The 22,089-nt window shown below is 38.2% G+C and overlaps 2 protein-coding genes across 4 annotated transcripts in view; one reads left to right on the top strand and one right to left on the bottom strand.

The window, feature by feature from the left end:
• gxylt1a (glucoside xylosyltransferase 1a) overlaps nucleotides 1–22,089 on the bottom strand; it is a 98,661-nt gene that overhangs the window by 48,324 nt on the left and 28,248 nt on the right. The window lies entirely within an intron of this gene.
• LOC146316845 (uncharacterized) lies at nucleotides 13,789–16,562 on the top strand. Its single transcript, XM_084734131.1, has one exon. It carries the CDS (start codon nucleotides 13,899–13,901, stop codon nucleotides 15,747–15,749), a length of 1,851 nt encoding a protein of 616 aa, XP_084590257.1. The 5' UTR covers nucleotides 13,789–13,898; the 3' UTR covers nucleotides 15,750–16,562.

Here is a 22,089-nt window from a genome sequence, read left to right as displayed (position 1 = left end):
CAGTGTATCACCCCCCATCACCAGCTATTTACATTTGGCCTCTTGCTCAAATGCCAGAGATGCAACGCGAACGTTACAGCTTACATTTCAGCTGGCCCCGTCATAAGGAATAGCCACATCTGCAAAAGAGGTGATTATTTTTCTGTGAACAGCTGGTTATGTTGATATAGTATGTAAGCACATATCCTGTCCCCTACGGTAAGGAAAACAAACATTAACCTGCTCTGTTGGCCTGTGTTTAAACAAATGCATTGTCTGTTTAAAAGATATAAAACCCATCTACGAGATGTCTATCAGCGGCGACTTTCTCACCTTTTTAGGGGGGAAGTGGAATTGGCAGTGCAAGCTGATGCGTCTGTCAGAAATCAAAATCAACACTCAGAGCTAAATGAGGGGAAAAAAACTTGCAAATTAAATTCACCTGTCAATCCACATCTGTTTGATCCTGTCTCACTGTCAGTCTGCATCAAGATTCCTCACGTTATTTGAAGGCTGTTAAAAGGGGAATGCTAACGGTGTTCAGACGTGTTAGTCTGCCTTCAGCCAGCTGTAAACGGCAAAGAAAGATTTATTTCGCTTTCTTGAAAGGATGCATCAAAATTTATGATTGCCTCCAAACGATTTTCTGAGTTGCGTGATAGCTTATTATAAAACTTAGTAAAACATCTTTATTGGCATACACGTCATTCGTGACCTCCCGTTGCACCCTCTCGTGTGTTCCTGCCTCCTTCCTGGGAGGTTTACAAAAACAATCTAACTCTTTATACCCTGCATGAATTATTTCACACTCTCTCAGCTCATGCTACAGTCGCGCTGTCCCTCATTATATAGTGATAATGACAACCGGCACATACTTTCAATACACAGGCACGCTAGTTTTGTCAATATAAAGCCAACCACGTTGTGAGCAGCGAGATCCCTCCTTGCGGTCTTTGATGGAGGGCCATAAAATATTAATTTCACAACAGCTGTCTCGGGCTCTCCGTTATTTGACGTGGGCTGTCAGCCTTCTAATAATCTTCCTGGGTTTTGTCTCATTTGTGTGTCCCCATCGAGGTGCCTGTAATCTCCTTCATTATTAATCTCACAGAGCAGAAATGTCATGCCGGCAGCCGCGGCGCACACTCGGCATCATTTAATTCTTGTTTACCAGCCTTCCTCTTTCGCCCCAGTGAAGCCGACCCGCTACTGCCACCGCCGCATGCTTTCCCCTAAAGAATAGTCTTTTCATTCTGTCAGGAGACAGAGAATTTGCATTGAGATCTATAGTCTTCTCCCTGCCACACGCCCCTCTTATTCCTCTAATGGATCACAACAGCCATTGAACCTTGCGACTGCATGTGTGTGTGTGAGCGCGCGCCTGTGTGTGTGTGTGGGGGCTTGTGTGAGGCAACTGTTTGTGTGAAGATACCTTCATCCCCTTGAGGAAATTTTCTAAGCTGATTTTTACCCCTCTTGTTGCATGTCCTACTTCCTGCTCCCTCATCTCTTTTCCAGATCCCCCGACTCCAGCAGCTTTAATGTGACATCACAGGGCCGTGTACCTGGCCAGGACCCCCGGATGAAGTGAATACAGATGGAGCTTGGCTGCTTGTCTGTGGGTTTTGTGTAATTTATCTGGGTAATACGGATTGAGGCTGAGAAAAACTGGAACAGAAAGAAGGTGACTGATGGAGATATAAAGATCTAAACAAGAAATGATACTGTGTGATGTTGGATTTGAGCCGTAACTAAAATTGACAGTGAGTTTGATCAAGTTTTAGCCTACATTAACAAAAAAAACACAAAGAGTTGTTATCTGACTCCTAATGAGGTTTTCCCATTGGCACTTTTGGCTGTACGGAGTCAAACCGTGATTTGCATTTCCATTACCAGTGTTGCTGTGATACTAGAATTTGTCATTGTGATACAATACCTTGAAAAATATTATTATTCCATACCATTTTCGATAGCACGGGGAAAAATGGACGTTGAGAGGACAAAAAAAAAAATTATCAAAAGAGAAATATAACAAGGCTATAACATGACAACGGATTCAACCTGAGCAAATGAGATGAGTGATGAGAAAAGACTGTTGAAGAGAAAGGACAGAGAGAAAGTGCAGCAATACTACAATACTAAAAGTATAGTTTCCCTGCTTTGCCGCTGTTTTTAAGTCCTGCCTTCCCTTGCTGTTTCATGTCGTTACTGGCTGTATAGGAATCGTGTTAAGTTACTGCTGTTGAAAACCCAACATTTCCTGATTTGGCCGCTTCATAATAAAATATTTTAAATAACAAAATAACACAGCCGCTCGACTTGAGGTAAACTCTTCAGTCATAAGACACACCAGAAACAGAGTCAAGCCAGCACATGTGTATGGAAAAGGAGTATAAGGGGTATAAGCTCTAACAAGGCATTTTAGCATTTGACCTGGTTTCCAGCCACAGCAGGCAGCTATTTTTAGTGAAAAATCTTTACACATCCAGTGTGCACTACCTGACCAGCACCACATAAAAAAGAGAGCTAGTGAATATATTAAAGCATCTTTACTATAGAGACAGATATTTTTCAGGTGATGGTGGGTAGAGCCCTGTACGAGTCAAAACCTCGAGCCCTACACCGGCCCCAACCCAACAAAGTCCACAGTTTTTCAGCCCAAGCCTGCCCTGTCCCAAGACAACACCAATGTTACTTTGAGCTCTCTGAATGGGCGATCACAACTGGCTGTGCTCCGAGAAAGATGCTGTCAGCAAAACCACTGTTTTTGTATGGTACAGCACACCTGGCGTGCGCTCCTCCATTAAATAAAGATTCATGGCCTACCTTTCTTAGTACTGCACATGACCAACTGACTGTTGTTTGTAGTGGCAATCAAATAAAAACTCTTCCAAAATGCAGCCAAACATTAGAAACTTTTAGGAACTTCACACACTCCCAACTTCTCCATCTGCGTGCATGTTTGACGTGCATTATGTTTGACACAGTGGACACAGTGTGTCGAGGTCCTTTGGTCCCAACAGGCCTGCAGACCTCTAATGGTGGGGACCAGATCAGAGCTACAAGGAGAGTGAATACTGGACATATATTTTGTCGGGATGCCGCAAAGCCAACGCAAAATTTATTCTAATGTTGCTGTATGTGCTGGATGTGTGAACACATTCACCACGTTAACTTTATAAAGTGACAGTATGTCAGTGTTGTGTTTATAGCTTGATCCACTGCCCTAAACTGTGAAAGAAAAAAATGCTATGAAGTAGTGAATGCACTATGATAATGATTCAACAAATCTGAATCTTGTACTTGTTAACTAAAACTAAATATTTAATACTGTTACTGTTATTTTGGTGATCATCTTAGAGAAATGGCTCCTGCAAATTTTCCTTTCTTAAGATTTTCTCACAGTGCGCACACATTTTCAAACAGATTTATTTATTTATTCACCAGTAGATGTTCACACACTATTACCACCGTAAATGATTCATTACCATGCTTCTCCTCCACAACCGGAGACATTAGCTCTTATTGACCGCAGTTACTGCATTTGTCAAAATTTGGCTGCAGAAGAAATGATTGCCTAATGCTGCCCATCAGCATCCAATCATATGCTGGCTGCAGCTGTATGTTTCGCCTAATTCAGCCTTTGGATGAAAGCATGGCAACACAGGTGGTGAAGGTATGAACCCAGATTTAGGATTAAGACCGCAAGGCTGTCTGGAGGTCCTGGAGGGGCTCAAAGCTGGGGTTGAGCATGTCTCTGAGAGTGCATATGTGTACCACAGAGGCACTGGCAGTTCAGTGGGCCTGTATATTAGCACTCACCAGCTGTTGTTTCCTATATGCCAACTCCTCTTTTGTTTGCTGACAGGCTCATTGGCAGCTGCATGTGGGATGGAGAAAGGCACCTGTCAGAATTATACATGGGGCCTCAGCATCTCTAACCACCTCACAACAGATGGAGAATGCTGGAAAATGTGTGCTGTGTGTATCGAATCTCTTATTTTGAAATTTAGTTTGCACACACAGCACTGGCTTGTGCCACATGGAGCTGGGAAATTAAGTTTGCGCAGTGGATCAGTGATCATGAACATAAAGTCGATCTTTACAGTGCACCTAATGATCATTTTCAGTGTTGAGTAATCTATCTTTTTTTTTTGATTAATTGATTAGTTTTTTGATCCATAAAATGTCAGAAAATGTTGATCAGTGTTTCCTAAAGCCCAAGATGACACCCTAGTTCAACTTATTTCGTCCACAATCCAAATAAATTCAGTTTACTGTCATAGAGGACTAAAGAAACCTGAAAATATTCAGATTTGAAAATGTGGGGGAAAAAAATCTTAAAACATGACTCAAAACAATTAATCAGTTATCAAAATAGTTGACAATTTGCATTTCCATTTCCAGAGCTGTCATAATACTAGAATTTCTAGTTTTGATGCAATACCTTGAAAATATAATTTCATACCATTTGTGATACCACAGGGAAACTCATCATTAAAGGGGAAAAGGAATTAAAATTTTTATGAAAGGATAAATATTACAAGGCTATAACATGACAACGGATATTCAACATTAGCAATTGAGACGAGTGATGAGAAGAAGACAGCCCCACCTGCCTCTAAGTGGACTGCAGTAACGTCTCCTCCAGGACGGTCAACCCTTTACAACTCCCCCCTCAATCAAGCGAGTGGGAGCACAGAGTTTTCTCACAAGTCTCCCTGAGTTCAGCTCTCAGTACTTTTGTAGCTTCAAATCTCTGTGGTTTGAAGTTTAGTTTCTATTAAATATATGTTAGTCATATTACATCATGGATTTGGAGAATCTTGACATCTCTAATAAAAAAAATGCCAATAGATTTCTAAAATTCCCTTAAAACTTTAAAAACAACAAACATCCAATCCAACTAAAAACATACAGATTAGCAGCACAGTGCATTAAAGTGCATTTTGAAAGGAAAGTATTTCAGTTTCCAGAAGTACATGCTGCAGGTTTAAAAAGGGCTTGTTGCAGATGAAAAAGTGCATTTTTTATTTAACCGTGATTAGTTCACTGATGCACAATTAATCAGGTGACCATCAACTGACCTAAACAATCTCCAGTCATGTTTGACTCCTGAACATTTAATTTCAAATGCCACTTGTGTCCACACCGCTACATGCTGCTGCTTACCTGAACAGGTATACACTGCTGTTACTGTCTATGCTGCTTACACCTACTCCCATATACAGCTGGTTGTGGTCGTGTTCATTTCTCCCTCTACTTCCAGCCTCCGGTCTCTTCCTTTCTGGATTCTTATTAACCAGACTATCGCAGCATCTCCTTTGCAGTACCTACAGTATATTCTACATCTCAGTGACTGCAGGGCTCTGTTCTGAAAGTCTCCGGGGAACTCAACCACAGTCTTCGCTGAATCTTTGGCTGTGGCTTGGTTTAAAACCAGGAGAAATACAGAGAACAGAACCTGCACCAGCAAATGAAACTGTTGCCTATTAGCATTCATACTTAGTGATTTAATTTTGACAGGGGTGTTTCTGACTGACATATTCTTTTAATTTGGTTTAACATTATAAAATCAGTCAAATATGCAGATTAGACGTGAAATTTGGATCCACCAAAACTGGTAGTTTGCGCATTATCTTTATAATTTGTTGAAATAAATTAACACGTCCAGAATTTAATAAAATGTTTCTTAAGCATGGTCTTGATTTATACAGCACGTTTCAAAAATGATTTCAACCACTTGTCAATTGTTGATTTTTTCCTCATTGCATTAATTAGTTTTGTTTATAATTAGCCTGCCATTTTGGTGAATAAATGCATAATTAAATGCGGCTTTTGAAAAGGTATAATGGAATGAGATTAGTTAATCAAGTATTACTTCAGGTAAAAAGCTCAGGGGAGGAGCTATTAAGGTGCTGCCTGCTGACTAGGCTTGTGATGTAAAGTGCTGCTGTCAGTACAAAAGATAATCAGCAGCCCCATCAATATGCAGATTTGAGTGATGTTACAGACTTTCAAACAGACTTCACAAGTTTCATATGTGTGTGCGTAGAATCAATAATGTGTGGGTGTGCTACTTGATGTTTATTTTCCACAAAATGGTTCATAAATTATGTAAACCTGTCATAATGAGTAATACCAGGGGAGGTTTAGTATAATTAATGTGTTATTTGTAACCTGTAATTACAATTATAATAAATTTGCTCTCTTTTTTTACCATTTACATCATAAATATCGAGACCTTTAAAGCGATGGTTCAAATTATTTGAAGTATGGTTGTATGAGATACTTATTGATAGTCGGTGTATTTACTTACAGTAGATGCCAGCAGACACGCTCCCAGTTTGGAGAAGCAGAGAGGAGCACCAGTATGAAAGCTAAGCAGTGATCTGCTGTGGACAGGGTCGGCGGCAAAATGTATTTTAGCCACTTAAGAGGAGCTCCCTGGCAGGAGTAAATGCTCAGAATCTATGGTTCTTGTTTTACAACTTCTCCCTAACTGGCTGATAGTATTAAACTATTCGGTAATTGACTGATACTGAACAATACTGATGTTTTGCTGCTGACCCTGACCTCCGTTTCTCCAATCGGGGAGCGCATCCGCCGCCATCTACTGTAGTTAACACACTGACTATTGATTAGAGGTCTAAGAAAATTTCTATACACTTGAGTATTGAAATATTATGTTTTATGATACTGTATTGATTCTCAAAAACAATATATTGTGAGATCATGATACATGCAAATATTTTGTGGCAGTAGTTCATTTTGTGTTGTCTGAAAGCCAGATAGCAGTGTTGTTGTCATTTTCACTGATCTGAATCTCTTTTAACTCACTTGTGTTTTTTATACTATGATAGTTTCCATTAAATAGAAACTAAAAATAGCAATACATCACCTTGCTTACATCTTCACAATATACTGAATCATAACCCCTGTCGTGAGACATACTGTATCACCTGATCACACAGCCGTACTATCGATAAGTACCTCATACAGCCCCAATTCAAATAATCCTAACTATCCCTTTAAATTGACTGTCTGCCCAGTTATCCATCGTTGCATCACATTGGCATTTTCACAGAATAACAGGCAAATTTATATGCATGTATCTATCACTGAACACCTTTTCAGACATTAAAAAAACTGTTTTTATGTGCATTAGCTGCACATCTTTTGCTCCTCTAATGACGCCTCGGAGCTGAATAAGAGCATCTGTCCGTCTTTGGGGTTTTTACAGATAAATGCGCCTTGCATGATGCATAATGAACTTCTCATAGTTACTTATTCGTCCTGTTGTTATTCAATCTCAATGTGGGAAAGATGTGGAGAAACTGGCGTGTGAGTATGTCTTCTTACAACACCATTATCCCATTAGCAAGTCTCTGAACTGGGCTTGTTGACTGTGGATGAAAGAGAAATACTAAAGACCCTCATGAATAGATCTGCCACTATTTTAACTGACTGCAAGACAGCTGAACGATACCCTTTACACAAGGAATAAGCGGGGGAATGAAGAAACGCTGCAAATAATGAATGTACTGAAATTGTCTGGAATAATGAGCCTTTTGATGGGGGGGATACGCTATCATTTGTTGTCAGCCGTGGCCCTCAGACACAGACGCTATTCACAGATATCATCATTTCATTCAACCTGTCTATTCATATTCAGAAGACCCAGGAGACGAAAAAAGAGCAGGGAACACGTGTATGAAGTATAATATGCAGAAGCGCCATTGTCTGTAAGAAGCAAATCTTTTCCAAACGCATTCTCTGTCAAATTACTACGATATCAGAATGTAATGAGACAGATAGACAGTGCAATAAAGCTCAGGCAATAACCAAGTCACATCTGACATTCAGCTAGGTGTTCTTAAGTAAATATGGTAATATGACGGCTTTAATAATCCGAGACTCGCACAACAACAAACTCTGCTTTGATATCGGTGCGTATTGGCAGAGCCATGCATCAGATAAAGTGAGCTGAGCAGAGCGTTGGCCTATAAACTGAGGGGTAATCCTCAGAAAGGTAGTGCTGATGATTCCACTGCGAGCCTCACAGATGGTCTGCTCCTCTCCAGCCCTCTGAAGCCTAAAGAAATACGAGCTCTTAATGAAAATGAATGGCCTGGTCCATGCGACTTGATTGCCAGAGCTGCTTTCATCAATACATCTAATAGAAGGAGTCACGCCTCCTGGTGGGACAGAATGCACCCGTGATATAGAAACAATGAAAGAGTTTTCATCTCATCTATACTCACTATACTCTACTTTTCTTTTCAGACACGGTGACGCTTCTTATCTGGACCAAAATAAGCATGATGAGTCATATGGGACCGAAGTAAAGCTGCTCAACATGAATTACAGAGCGGTCGGAGTCATGCATTTTGAAAATGCTTCAAAATTTCACTACTGAAATGTCCTGCCGCACCAAAGTTAATCTTCCAGCTGCAGTAAAAACACAGCCATTATGTATGTAAATTCTTTTTAATTTATATCCAGTTGCAGAGCCTAATAAATATTCATTTGATTAATTTAAGGAAATGCTACGTGTCTATTACCCCACTGGCAAAATATCTCAATCAATTCATTCAGGCCTTGAATCAGAGTGTTTACATCCGGAGGGTGTGCCGGCAGAGAAGCCTTCTTCCACAGCCTTATACATCTTACTTAGGCTGAAACATACATAGAGGGTGGATTAGCTCTTTCCATGGCAGGCTCATTCACATACTTTAGTACAGAAGCACAATCTAAATGCAAATTACTAGCTGATTTTGTTGCACCTCTGTCCTTGGGCATTATGGGGTGAACTTAATAGGTTAAAGGTTGTTTTACTGCCAAGAGGAGTAATTGGAGTCCTACCTGTTGTTCTGATATGTCAGCCAAGTCAGAAGCAGGCGTCTAAACAATCACTGACCCTACTGGTTCTCAACAATGTGTCGTGAGGCACCATATCAGATATATACAAAACTACAACTCCATGTTTTGCACAATGCTTGCTTATTTCTTAATCTTTCCTTTTATGGGCAAAATATGAGAACTTTTTTCACAATAACATTTTTAGAGTCATTAAAACACACACTATGGACAGCCATGTCAGCCATGCGATACATGACACATACTGTTAGGACACATTTGTAGTATAAGTGGCCTAAAATGGGAGACCAATCTGTACCTCCTGCAGTACCAGCGCCAGGCTCTGCCCATTAGGGTGTACAGGCCCTCATCATTACATTAAATACTGACACAATTGTCAAACTGTCCCAAAAAAAGACTGACCAAATCATAATTCAGTTATCAAGTAAACATGGGAAATGTGGTACCTGAGAGGTAAACTTCATATCATTATTCCTGCATTTAGCGGAAAAAATGAACCACAAAAAATGTTCCTTGTTTTCTAGGACTGTAATGATAACCACATGATCACGGTCATGTGACGCCTACCGCAGGGTTGATCTACTAGCATTCACCATTACTCTGTCTGCCATTCACGCTCCTTCACTTACTCAACCACACACATTCACACCACTAAGAAAAAATCCATATCGTCCCTAATAATCCTGTATCTTATTAGTACAGATCATAATTAGGGATGCTCAGTATGGTAAAAAATATTGCAATTATTTTAACAGATATTGCAATTGCAATATGATTAATGATTAGTGGGAATGATTAGTTTTGCATCACAATTTTCACTATCATGGGGGGAAAAAAAGATGATGTGACATTTGTTGGGATCTGTATCAAGCAAACATGTTGTCTTAACATCAGGAGAACAAGATTTATAGGTGAGTGTATCTCTGCAGCACTACAGTACTTAATGCGGTTTTGTTTTGGATGTTGCACCTGGTTTTATTCCTACTTTGATAATATTTTGATTTATTGTGCAGCCCTACTCATAATGATGAAATCAGAAATTAAATGCAGCGTCTTTTAGTGTAAAACAGCAGAAGTTTTAATAGTAAATGTGATAACAGTGCAGCATTTGAACCAAATCCTGAATGACAATATTTTTGTTCAAGAATTTGGAACAAGTGTGTACTGAAACGTAAAGGTCGATGCGTCGTATACTGTGATGGCTGACAGTCACAGACCACTGAGTCCTCTGCCCTCGTAACACTGTGATTTCAAAGCCCTCTCTATTTTAGGTTGTGCGTCCCCCCAGAGTTGCCTTAGTTCTGTTCCCGACGTGTGGGAGAGAAAATAAAAATAAACCATAACTGCCATTCACTGCACTACATGTCCATGTTTTGTTAATAATATTCTTTTTAAACAAAACCAAGTTACAGGCATGCGGTGCCGAGACAAAGACCCAGTAACGATATTATCATCCATTGTGATGTTTCACTCATGTTATCATCATGCCAATTCAGTAGACAGAAGATGATTATATTTCAAATTATTTGTTGTTATTGTTCCAGGCAGGACACCTACATATTGAGAACATCTACATTCAGTTGCCGCTTTATTACACCTACTGTAGTTAAGATGAATGCAATCTAATAGAACCATCCTGCTGATTCAATGTTATGGTCGAACTGGAGGATGCTGTTGAACTGTATTGAATTATACACAGAGGTGTTTGTTTCATTTAGCTGACCCTCATCAATACATGGGGTGGACAAAATAATAGCGGCACAACAGTTTAACCAACAATGAAATAACTGTTAGTTGCAGCCACACAAAAATATCTGAGACCTCACCACAAACCAGCAAACAATCCACATCAGCAGAAGTCTTTGCAGACCAAAGGATTAGGACAAACAGATGAGTCAGTGATTTTTTTTTTTTTTAAGCAATGAAGTAACATAAAAAAAACTGTCATGAGGAGAATTTCACTTTGCAAGAGTGTATGGGAGTTAATTTAACCGCCTGGTGAGATGAAAGAGTGGTCTCTCTCTGCAAGTGCTTTTCTCTAAATTTGTAGCCATTCAGGGAACTTAAAAAGCTGCTTTGGGGAGTTGCTGAGGACCGAGAATATTGGATAAACGTTTCACCTGGATGAAAGAAACAGACGACTCACTGCTGAGATGAATTGCCGTGTGAAGAGGTTTAAGTGGGACTTTGAGCCTGAAATGCTCATTTGTTCAAAGGGAAACGCCCAAAACCTGTTTGTGATTACTGGATATTCATGTTTGACCATCTGTCTGTCCATTATCCACAGTTTCCCTTCATTTTCTGCTAAAATAGCTCCATGAAATGAGCTTCCTGTCTCATCTGAGCATGTGAGCTGTTGGTTAAGGTATCTGTAAGTTAATTACCTCTCAAATCAATATGATGCTTTAACCTTTTCTAACCTCTATGTTGTGTTATTTAATTTAAGTTAAACTCTGGGGAATACAAACTTATCTAAGGAGGAAGGTAATTACTGTTCTCAAAATGGAGAAAATTGATTTTCTCTACTCTTGACATGTTTTGTCAAATGAATCCATAACATAGAACGAGGGCTAAACAAACAAACAAATCTTATTTGTCATCTCATGAACTGATGGAATGATACAAGTAGCTCAGCCATCCTCGCAATTTTCATACTTTTGTTATCATCTTAAACAAATTGGAAACATCTGGATTAAAATTTCTGTTTGCTTGTCTTTCCAAACTTAAGAGTAAATTCATATTAATCCCTGTTAATCTCCTCCGGTCAAATGAGGTTAACTTTTTGGAGAGGTGGTTCAGGTACTTAAAAACATCACTTCTACAGCATTTAAATTCAAGCACTCTGTTTTTGTTTAGAAAGTTTGGTGATTGTTTTGTAATGGATTCCTGGGCCTGGATGAAAAAACAACAGTGATATGCATCAGCAATAGATGTTTCATCAATACCAAAAAGAAAATTGTTTGATAAAATGAAAGTAGTTAAGTGACACACAAACAACCAATCATTTAACAGGAGTATTTCTCTACATTTTCCATTTCAAAATTACATTTTTTTTCCACACTAAAATTTCCAGACTTGTCTTAAGATTTTTCAGATCATATTTTTTTCCATCGCAAATCTTGGGTCAACCAAGCTTAACTTTTAGGATTGTTAAGCCAGCCCTCGGAAAACTTGCATTTAGCCACTGAGGCCATTGTGTCCTACACAGAAAGTTGGACAGCTCCACTGGATATGGAGTCTCGCCTACGGGAAAAAGTAGCCAGCTAGGGGGATCCACGGCCAGGACCCCGCCAGAGAGAATTTTCAGCCATAAAAGGCCAAACTTGTGGTCTTTCACACATTCTAATGCCACTCAGTCATATACACTAGCCTTAATTATTGCACGTTTTAATGGGTTTGCCAACCTGACTGTAAACGTGGTGAATTATCCCAAAAAAAAAAAAACCCCAAAAAAACCCAGCTGTTAGTAGTTATTATTTAAAATCACAACTAGAGGCAATAGTCTGAAAAATCAAATATTTGCTCTTTTCTTTTTTCCATACTTATTGAGAAATTATTTAAATCAAATTCTATACTATTCCACACTGTGCAGGAACCCTGTAACAAGTGATGTTCAGTTGCAGATTCTCCATATGTGAACAGAAACAACGTGGAGGGTTTGTTTGTTTTTTTTCTTTTTAAGTCTATTACCTGTGTACCTCGACAAATAAAGTTGTTAAGTTTAAAGGCAGTTACACTCAAAAGAAAGTGAAAAAATTCAACCTTTTTTCTTCTGGTCTTCATTAAAAATAATCAATAATTATTGATGGACTGAAATGAAACATTTTACCATAATTAATTTTTCTGCTGTGTCATCCTCCCCAACTCTTGTCAGAATAATTATTTTGATTAAATGCATAAATCTATATTAGGTAGTGGATTATTTTGTTTGAGGCTGAAATGTTAATTATGTTTAAAGCAAGGACTCATGTTAGAAACATAATGTTACAAAGTGTACAAGGGGTATTGCTATGTGCAGACACACCTTGTATAAAAATGAATGCCAAAGAGTTGCCAAAGAGATAGAAAGTAAAATGAGAATTTAAAAAAGCAGCAGGTTACTACAAAATCCTTGCACACAGAAATTTTTTTACGCAATTGCATCAGATCACCTGTTTTTACGCTGCACCAGAATTATCCTCCGGGAAATTGAAAGGAAAACTTTGAAGGTCTTAGGACCAAAACTTGTAAATAAATTCAGTATAAGTTATCAACAGTGAGCAGGATTTGTTGGTTCTTTCATGAGCTGAAAAACTAAATCTAAAATAATAAAAAAAAAAAAGAATGTTTCTGGTCTGGTAAACAACAAGGACCAACTGTTCTTTTAGTGGAACCAGCTCAGTTAACTAAAACTAAGTGCAGCGTGGCTGTGACCAGTATGTAGATCTTTGTTCTTAAAGAGAATTTGCTGGTTGATGTTTTGTGATTTCTTTTTACTAAAGTCAAATCACATTTCCTGTCAAGGGACATCTGACAGAGGAGAGGGTCTGTGTATGGGCAAGAATCTTGCAATACAGTGTTTATCACAATAAATACATTGTGATCCTGAAAGCAATTTCCATTAAAAATAGAAACATATCACCTTCTTTTCAAACCATTTTAAATTGACTACTCTTGAAAACGTAAAGCTTACAATTGGATTATTTTTTCAAATTTTCAATAAATTACAAATCCAACCCCCCCCCCCCCCCCCCCCCCCCCAAAAAAAAAAAAAAAAGAAAAGAAAAATAAACAAACCAAAAAACACCTAGCAACCGTTGCCGGGGGGGGGGGGCAACTTGCTTAGATGACATCACAGATTCCAGAATGACTGTGATGACATCACAGATTCTAGAAAGGGTATGGTTTCAGCTCAAAATTAGGTCAAACTTTCTGCAAGCTTTAATTAGATCACAAAACAACAGCCGCTAGTGTAACAGAACTTTACTGCTGTACGTGAAACTTAAGACTTTAGAAGTTAGAAGTTAAATTCAAGTTAACTGATAATACAAACAGCCGAAATGGATAAAACAGAAACATCACCAACAGAGGAGGTAGAACAGCAGATTAACTTAAATACCATTCGCCCAGTGATACAGTCCTTTTTTGAGAAAATAACACCACAACAATGGCAATTGCTAAAATCAGGTACCCCAGATGATGGCACGAAAATTCTGTTGGCAATCCTGCTTTTAGACATAGTCAGATGCATGTCAGACGCCTTCATGGCAGCTTTTAAGGACAGGACTGATACAATCGTGTCTCAGGAAAGTGTTCGGTCCACTATGGGCGACACGATCCATCAGACTTTTGAGAACTTTCTGGACATTAAAGAGCGAGTTTCATGCATCAGCTCAGACCGCTTGTCGGACATTTTAGCAAAAGAGGTTGCAGAAAGTATTAAGTCTGTCCGGTGCACTGGTTTAGATAATACAGAGTTTGTAATCTATCCGCGCATTACTCCCCCCACAAGACTTAATAATATGATTTTTCACGCTGGCAAAATGTTAAAATCATTCCTGGGCAATTTAAAAAACTTGCGTCAGCCATGTAAAACGAGTTCAGAGAGCCTTCTGTTAGGGGATGTGGACATCATTAATGCAGAGAGTGGCCATGACATGTCAGAAGAATCAGAGACAAGCTCTCCAGGTCTCTCCAAGTCTCCAGGCATAACAGATAAATCAGAGAAAACCTCATCAGAGGACAGCTTTGTCAAACACACAACTAAAGTTGTCCAGCAAATAATAGGTAAGAAGACAAATGAAATCACAGAACCTCTGTCAGATGGTCACCCAACCCTTGACTACGTGTCACTGAAATCTCAAACCTCCTTGGAGATTGCAAGTGTTTCAGAGGACATAGCCCAGGAAATTGTTAAACGTATCAACACTCAAGAGCAGGTAGATTCTGCAGATGACAGTTCAGATCCTCAACAGAAAATGTCTCTGGACGGAATGGGGATGAAGATCAAGAATTTTTTTGTGAAGACTTTTGCCAATGCATTGATACATCGCATGTTGACACAGATAAAGGCCAAATTCCACCTAGAATCCAAAGTCAAGAGCAAGCAGTCATTGCAGTCGCTCGTGCATAGAGCTGACTCTCTCCTTCTGCCAGGAAGTGAGCAAACACAACATGAAACAGATGAGATTTGTGAGCTTTGGAAGTTCAAAAACATGCAAGGTAAACAGCTGACATACACATACGCAATCACTGACCTTATCCATGAGCACATGATGAATGAAATACCGGATATCATCCCGGGATCAATTAGGATGAAGGCATATACTTACATGTACGAAGACATAAGAATCAAAGTGTGGTGTTTTATGGCACTGATGTCCTGGTGGCTTAACACTCAGGCTGGCAGCTACAGTGAGAGGGTGATGCGTGCTTTAATGGACACTGACTTTCCTGTACCTGTACCTGTACCTGTAACATCTGCTAAGCAAGAAAACGCACCAACAGAAAAAACCAAAATGACTCTCATGGTAATCCTCGAGAAGTTGGTATCACGCATCTACAGGAAATCAGGAGTGATTTTGACCATTGATGACCCAAAAGGCATCATTATGGGTCTGTTCGAAAAGATGTGGGAAGAGGTCAAATATGAAGAAATCAAATTCACCCCAGAAATATTAAATTACATGGACAAGGCCATTTTCAAAGACTTATGTGAGAAGTGGGGCTCTCCAGAAGTAGTGCTCACTTTGATGTGCTTACAGGCACCAGAATTTCAAGAAGATATTGTATCCATTTTCAAATATCGCATGCATTCAAAAAAACCTTGCGCCTTGAGCCGCTTCTTCTCTGCTGTGGGCAACGCCATCTTAAAGCCCTTCAGAAAAAGACAAATAGTTCCTTTCTCTTAATTTAATTATAGCAAGCAGGACAGACTAAATTGCCCCAAAAAGCAGCTTTAAAAAAAAAAAAAAGAAAATCCTGAAATCCTGCCTCATGTCGAGGTTACCTTCTCTTCCTCTGGAGGAAGAAAAGGTACCTAGATTTGTGGCACGACTTAGGATCTTTGGGTCACCTCAGCAGTCTGACCTCATACCCAGAAGGTGACGGTTCGTTTCTCGGTCCCGAGCCTTTCTGAGTTTGAGGGCTGCCTGCTGAGATGACATGGGTTTACTCCGGGAGCTCCGGTTTCCTCCCATTTAACTGGAAATCACGCTGCTTTTGGGCACCCAAAATTACCCTCCTTATGCCCTGCACCATCTTGATTGAAGAACTGATAACTACTGACTAACTGAAGGGTATTATTATAGCAAGCAATTGGACAGACTAAATTGCCCCAAAAAGCAGCTTTTTAAAAAAAAAAAAAAAAAGAAAATCCTGAAATCCTGCCTCATGTCGAGGTTACCTTCTCTTCCTCTGGAGGAAGAAAAGGTACCTAGATTTGTGGCACGACTTAGGATCTTTGGGTCACCTCAGCAGTCTGGCCTCATACCCAGAAGGCAACGGTTCGTCTCTCGGTCCCGAGCCTTTCTGAGTTTGAGGGCTGCCTGCTGTGATGACATGGGTTTACTCCGGGAGCTCCGGTTTCCTCCCATTTACCTGGAAATCACGCTGTTTTTGGGCACCCAAAATTACCCTCCTTATGCCCTGCACCATCAGCAAAGGGGTCTTGAATCATTCTGAAGGGTATTATTTTGCTATAATGACCCCCTAACTGCACATTATCCCACTTATTACACGACTTATAAAAAACATCAATTATTTGACACAAAATATTAATAAAAAAAATGACTGATTGATTGATTTTAAAATTATGTTACTTGATGGTTTTGATCAATAGTCTGTGATCACAACTGCATCCATAGCAATGGTCTGCTATTCTGAAACAACAGCCCTTAGAATGCTGTAAAAACAACCAGAACAAACAACCAAAAAAACTCTTTAACTCTGCCACTGCCGGTCCCCAGCCCGGATAACAAAAGAGGAGGGGAGAGTGAGACTTTATAGTGACTAACCACAAATATGTTACAAAAAAAAGGAGAAAAAAATAAGTAAATAAATATGTTTATGAGAGGAAAGGAGGGGGGGTCACCAACATCGATCAATATGGTTCATTCTGTGAGAGTCATGAATGTGCACCCCAAATTAGAAAAGATTTGGATGAAATATTTTCAAGATACACTAACTCTATAACTGACCTAATGGTGGCGCTGAAGGAAAGGTCAAATCATCACCAAAACCAATAGGGTTCATACTCTTGTGGTCATTAATGTTGTCAGTAAATTTGAGAAGATTAGGATGAAAACTTTTCAAGATAAATTAATTCTAATTTAAAAGTTCGGCCTGATCGTGGTGCTAGAGGAAAGGTCAAGGTTTCATTATCAAGTGGTTATTTATATATTCAACAAATAAACAAAGTGCCTGACACAAAAACTTGGTCAACAATTTTCTGTAAATCATTTTCTGGAGGCAAATATCCCTGGGGTCAGATTGACCCCAAGGGTAAAATGTGTTAGTAATATTTGAGAATGATAGGAGGGTTAAGTTAATTTAATGTGATTTGATTTGATTTGATCTGATTTGATTTTATTTAAGTTTAGTTAGGCTTAGCATTGTCTCTTTGGCTAACTTATCTATCTTATCTAATCTACCCGCAGCAGAGAGCGAGGGAGGGAGAGAGTGTGTGAAAATGGACAGATATGCCCACTTGATATAAAAACTTTTTATGATCATGAAACATAATATTACTGTACACTTCGGTGGTGTGTGATTTTTCTTTTTTTTTTTTGCTCCAAGTCGCATTTGTGTACTTTTAAATACTTAATTACTCCCCGTCAATTTATCATATATACAAATATTTTGCTCTATGTGTGTTTTTATTTATAGCATTCTCTAATTATCTAAAATACCTGTGAAAGTTGACCTGTTTCATAGTTAGCACACAGCTAAAACACCTGCAATAGCACCCTTTTACAGACTCTGGTAAAAACAAGGCTAAAGTAAATCGTCAAAACGACATACTGCTACATAAAGCATTATACTGGCTGAAAACATTACATGATCAATTCTATTCGTCGTCAAATGGAAATTTTGGTTGTGGAACAAATTACGCTACATATCTTTGTCACCTGTGTTAACCACTTTTAAGGGATCATTGCAAACAAGCAATATCCGCTGATATATCAATAAATATATATATATATATATATATATATATATATATATATATATATATATACATATATATATATATATATATACATACACATATATATATATATATATATATATATATACATACACATATATATATATATATATATATATATATATATACATACACATATATATATATGTATATATATATATATATATATATATATATATATATATATATATATACATACATACATACATACATACATACATACATACATACATACATACATACATACATACATACATATATATATATATATATATATATATATATATATATATATATATACATATATATATATATATATATTTACTCTGCAACATCAGTGTTGACATCGGTTGGGCCTCAATGACAGACAAAATCAGAGAGGGCATATATCACAGATACATGTCGTGCATAGTTTTTCACTGCATTTTCTTAGCACACAAAATATATACATCACCACAAAGCTTAAGCTACACAGGTACAGATCACTCAAACACTAAAACTATTCACAGGTATAAATGTCTATGATCAAATCAGACGGTATAAATGCATGCATCAAATACATGACTTGCACATTTGTTAATGACTCACACTTTCTCACAGCCATCTTGCACTGACTCATTCACAAACACCAAACAGTCTACAGGTGAAAATTAATTTCAAACTTCAACTTAGTCAAAGCAGGCTCTGTACCAAGCAACTGTGTCTGTGTAGACAGCACGCCATAACAAACAAGATGCAATACATATGACCTCCATAACATCAACAAGAGTGCAGCCAGGAGCAGGAAGCAAAGAGAGACATTTACTGTAGAAACAAACCAGCCACACGTTATAATTAGTTTCATCTATAGAGAGACAGACAGACAGACAGAGAGGGTGTATCTGACTCACTTTTTTTTGAGGCTCATTTTCTTTTCTTGTCATGTTAAGTCCCTCTGTAGTCGGTTTTCTGGCAGAACTCCTCTTCATCTTCCTCATCTCTGCGAGCTAACGAGGGTCAGACAGAAGCACGGCGGCTGATGTTGTTAGCAGCACCGGAAAACAGCTGTTAACTTTCTTCTATTGTTTGTGAAGTTGTGAGGCCAGAGTATAACTACTTCCTGTGCAGTTTAATTGAGTTTTTAATCAAAAAACAAAAACAAAAAAAACGCCCATTCACAGTTCAGTTGAGGCAGGAGATCGACCACATCCAACAGTTTGGTTCTTCTTGATATTTTTAATCAGAGGAGGCCAACTACACCTGCGACCTGTCTGCTCTTCAGGAGTCTGACCGCCTGCAATGTCCGATACAAACCAGAGGGGCGCTGTTTCACTCGCTGGAGGAAACTCAATGAATAATGAGGAATAAAATAAAAGGCTCTTTCTTAAAATTACACTGGTTTATATTTTTGGAAAGTTTAAGGTTGTCTGTTTTTTTTTTTTTTTTAAATTAAAATAAAATTTATCTTGATAGGCTTTTACTTTTTCATTTATCCTGCTGCATTTTGCACAGTCTGCTGATAAGTATATTGTATATTTTTAGAACAACTTATTCTGTATATTGTAAATGTACAAAGAGTTCCTCACCTTAATATTTGTACCTCTTAATCTCTCCTGATTATTTTATTTCTGTTGTATTTTTATATATTTTGCATTTTTTTTTGTTTGTTTATTTATTTTTCTCATTTTAAGTTTAAGTTTCCTTATTCCACAAATAGCTCCAGACAAAACAAAGTCAAATGAGGTGCAAATGAGGTGCTTAGCAGATGCTAAAGGTTTTGCTGTTCCTCTTCCATTTGTTTTAATTTCATTTATTTCAGTTATTTTAATACTATAAGTATATTTAGAACTCAAAACAAGAAACTGGAATATACACAGCAGGTCTATTCCAATTAAGTAATGCAGTGAATTCCCAATAAATTACAAAACCAGAGAGCAGAGAGCGAGCATCTGGGAAACCAAGCAAACATATCAGTGTTTTCTGACAATACTATTAAAGTTTAGTAAACCATGACAAGAATGGTTAAATAACCATTTAAAAAAACAGTCCATCACAAGCCCTTTTCAATCTTTGGGAGATGTGGCATATGCTTTTTAAAGTGAAAATTAATATGTGGTCAGGAAAGGAAAGGGAAGGAAAGGTGTTTCTGCAAACTGGATTGTCATAAATCAAAGTATTTAACAAAAATAAAAATTGTTGTGTTACATTCAACAGTCTCGGTATGACCTTTGTTTCACTGTGTGGTCCTGGGGAAATCAATCTGGTTTTGAAATGTAGTCAGTTAATAAAATACTCCACACTTTTAATTAGTCATTTGCTCATAAAATGTTACGTGTGCTGGTAAATATTTTATTATTGCAAGCATTTAGAGTGACCATTAAGCCTGCACATGAGAAGCAAAATTAATATTTCAGAAGTCAATTTTAAACTGGATTAAAGTCTGGGTATAAAACTATCATTCATTCAGAAGCTTCCTTTGTCCTCTATTTAAAATATGGTTTGCAGGATTTCCAGTACCTCAGTTAGCTGCAGTTTTCATCGCCAAGAGTATTTAAAGTGTGGTAATGTGGTAGAGAAGACTGCTGTATGAAAAGGTCCCATACACTCGAGCTGTATCCTTTTGCAGGAGAGCCATTTGCTCGCGGCTTCATTGTTTTATGCACATTCTCCCCAGATATTCCACACAGCCGTTAAATGGTTCTGCCTTTAATGTGTCAGTTTTGTCTCCTGTTGAGATTTTTTAAAATTCATTCACCACGCTTCTATCCCCATCGGAGCATGACTGAGAGAGAGCAACACGGAGAGTACAAAAGAAGTACAAAAGGTTTTCTGGCTTGGAGGCATTTGTACACAGATAACTATTTCCTATCTCTACTTTCAATGTTTGTAGCACTTGCTGCATGCATCTACAAGAGAAAATAAGGCATTTTATGGAGCGAGTCGACGTTTCACATTTGACTTTGCTCTCTGCTGCGAGGCAATATTTTATTGATTATTAGTGGGCTAAATGGAAAGAGAGGAGAAAGGATTTGTCTGCTGAGGCACTGCAGAAGGATAATGGATGACCAGTGGAGAAATATAGAGTGAAACAAAGCTGAATAAATATGATTTATGTAGGGGAAGTAAACAAGTGTTTGCTGATGCTGTCATGCTGACTTTTATTTCACTAAAATTCAACTTGAATCCTTTTTTCAGTCTTTAATTATTGTTAATGATAATAACAACTAAGGGCTGGGGGAGCCTGAACTTTTTTCAGTTTCTGAAGAGGCGCAGAAAAAGTTTGGGAACCACCGTGATCTCTTTTTGATATCTAATGTATTTTTTTTTTTCCATCCACTGAAACTGGTTGGAGCCTCCCACCTCTCGCTTTGAAAACCTCTATTTAAGGTAAAATCAGTAGGATTTGTCCAAGCTCCTAGTAAATACACCAGATAGATGATAACATCTAATTTCCAGGACATAAAACACCAACATTTGGAGATGGTAAAGTGTCATGAACACAGTAAAATCAAGAGAAAAGGGTGTGGTCTCTGTGGATGCAGGCACCGCCACACACTTCTTTTAAATGCTTAAAGTCTAGTGGAGAAATTTTATATTTTCCCTACAGCCACAAACCCCATGAGAAGAACCAAACCAACAATGAATTGATCCGTTTAACAATTATTGCGTAGCCAAAACCTGCTTTTTCCTCGGTGCCACAGAGTTCAGTTTTTGTCCAAAAACTATTAAAAACACATTAATGAGTCACACTGGATAACACGGTCTGTCATTACCAGGAACATGGGAACTGTATTTTTTTTTATTATCATTATTTTGAGTCAATCCCACATACTGTACACCATCCTGCAGCAATTTGCTAAAAACTACAGGAAAGTATTTAATCCTTTAAAGTCCATACATGTGGCACATTTACGATCATGTTATTTGGTTGGCCAATGGTATTTTCTCTGCACGCTAACAACAGTGAGATGAAGCAGCTACACTCAAAAATATAAATCCTTCTGTTTACTTTTTCTGTGGATACAAATTTTGTGCACGTTTAAAAAATAAATCATTTGCCTGAC

This window comes from Lutjanus erythropterus, chromosome 13 (assembly GCF_056507025.1).
Source record: "Lutjanus erythropterus isolate fLutEry1 chromosome 13, fLutEry1.hap2, whole genome shotgun sequence".
In the NCBI taxonomy this organism is placed as follows: domain Eukaryota; kingdom Metazoa; phylum Chordata; class Actinopteri; order Lutjaniformes; family Lutjanidae; genus Lutjanus; species Lutjanus erythropterus.
Note: the sequence above shows the minus strand (reverse complement) of the source record. Positions and strands in the feature narration are given on the sequence as shown.

What these genes read in the sequence shown, in the direction of transcription:
- LOC146316845 (XM_084734131.1), top strand. Translation starts at nt 13,899, where the DNA reads ATGGATAAAACAGAAACATCACCAACAGAGGAGGTAGAACAGCAGATT.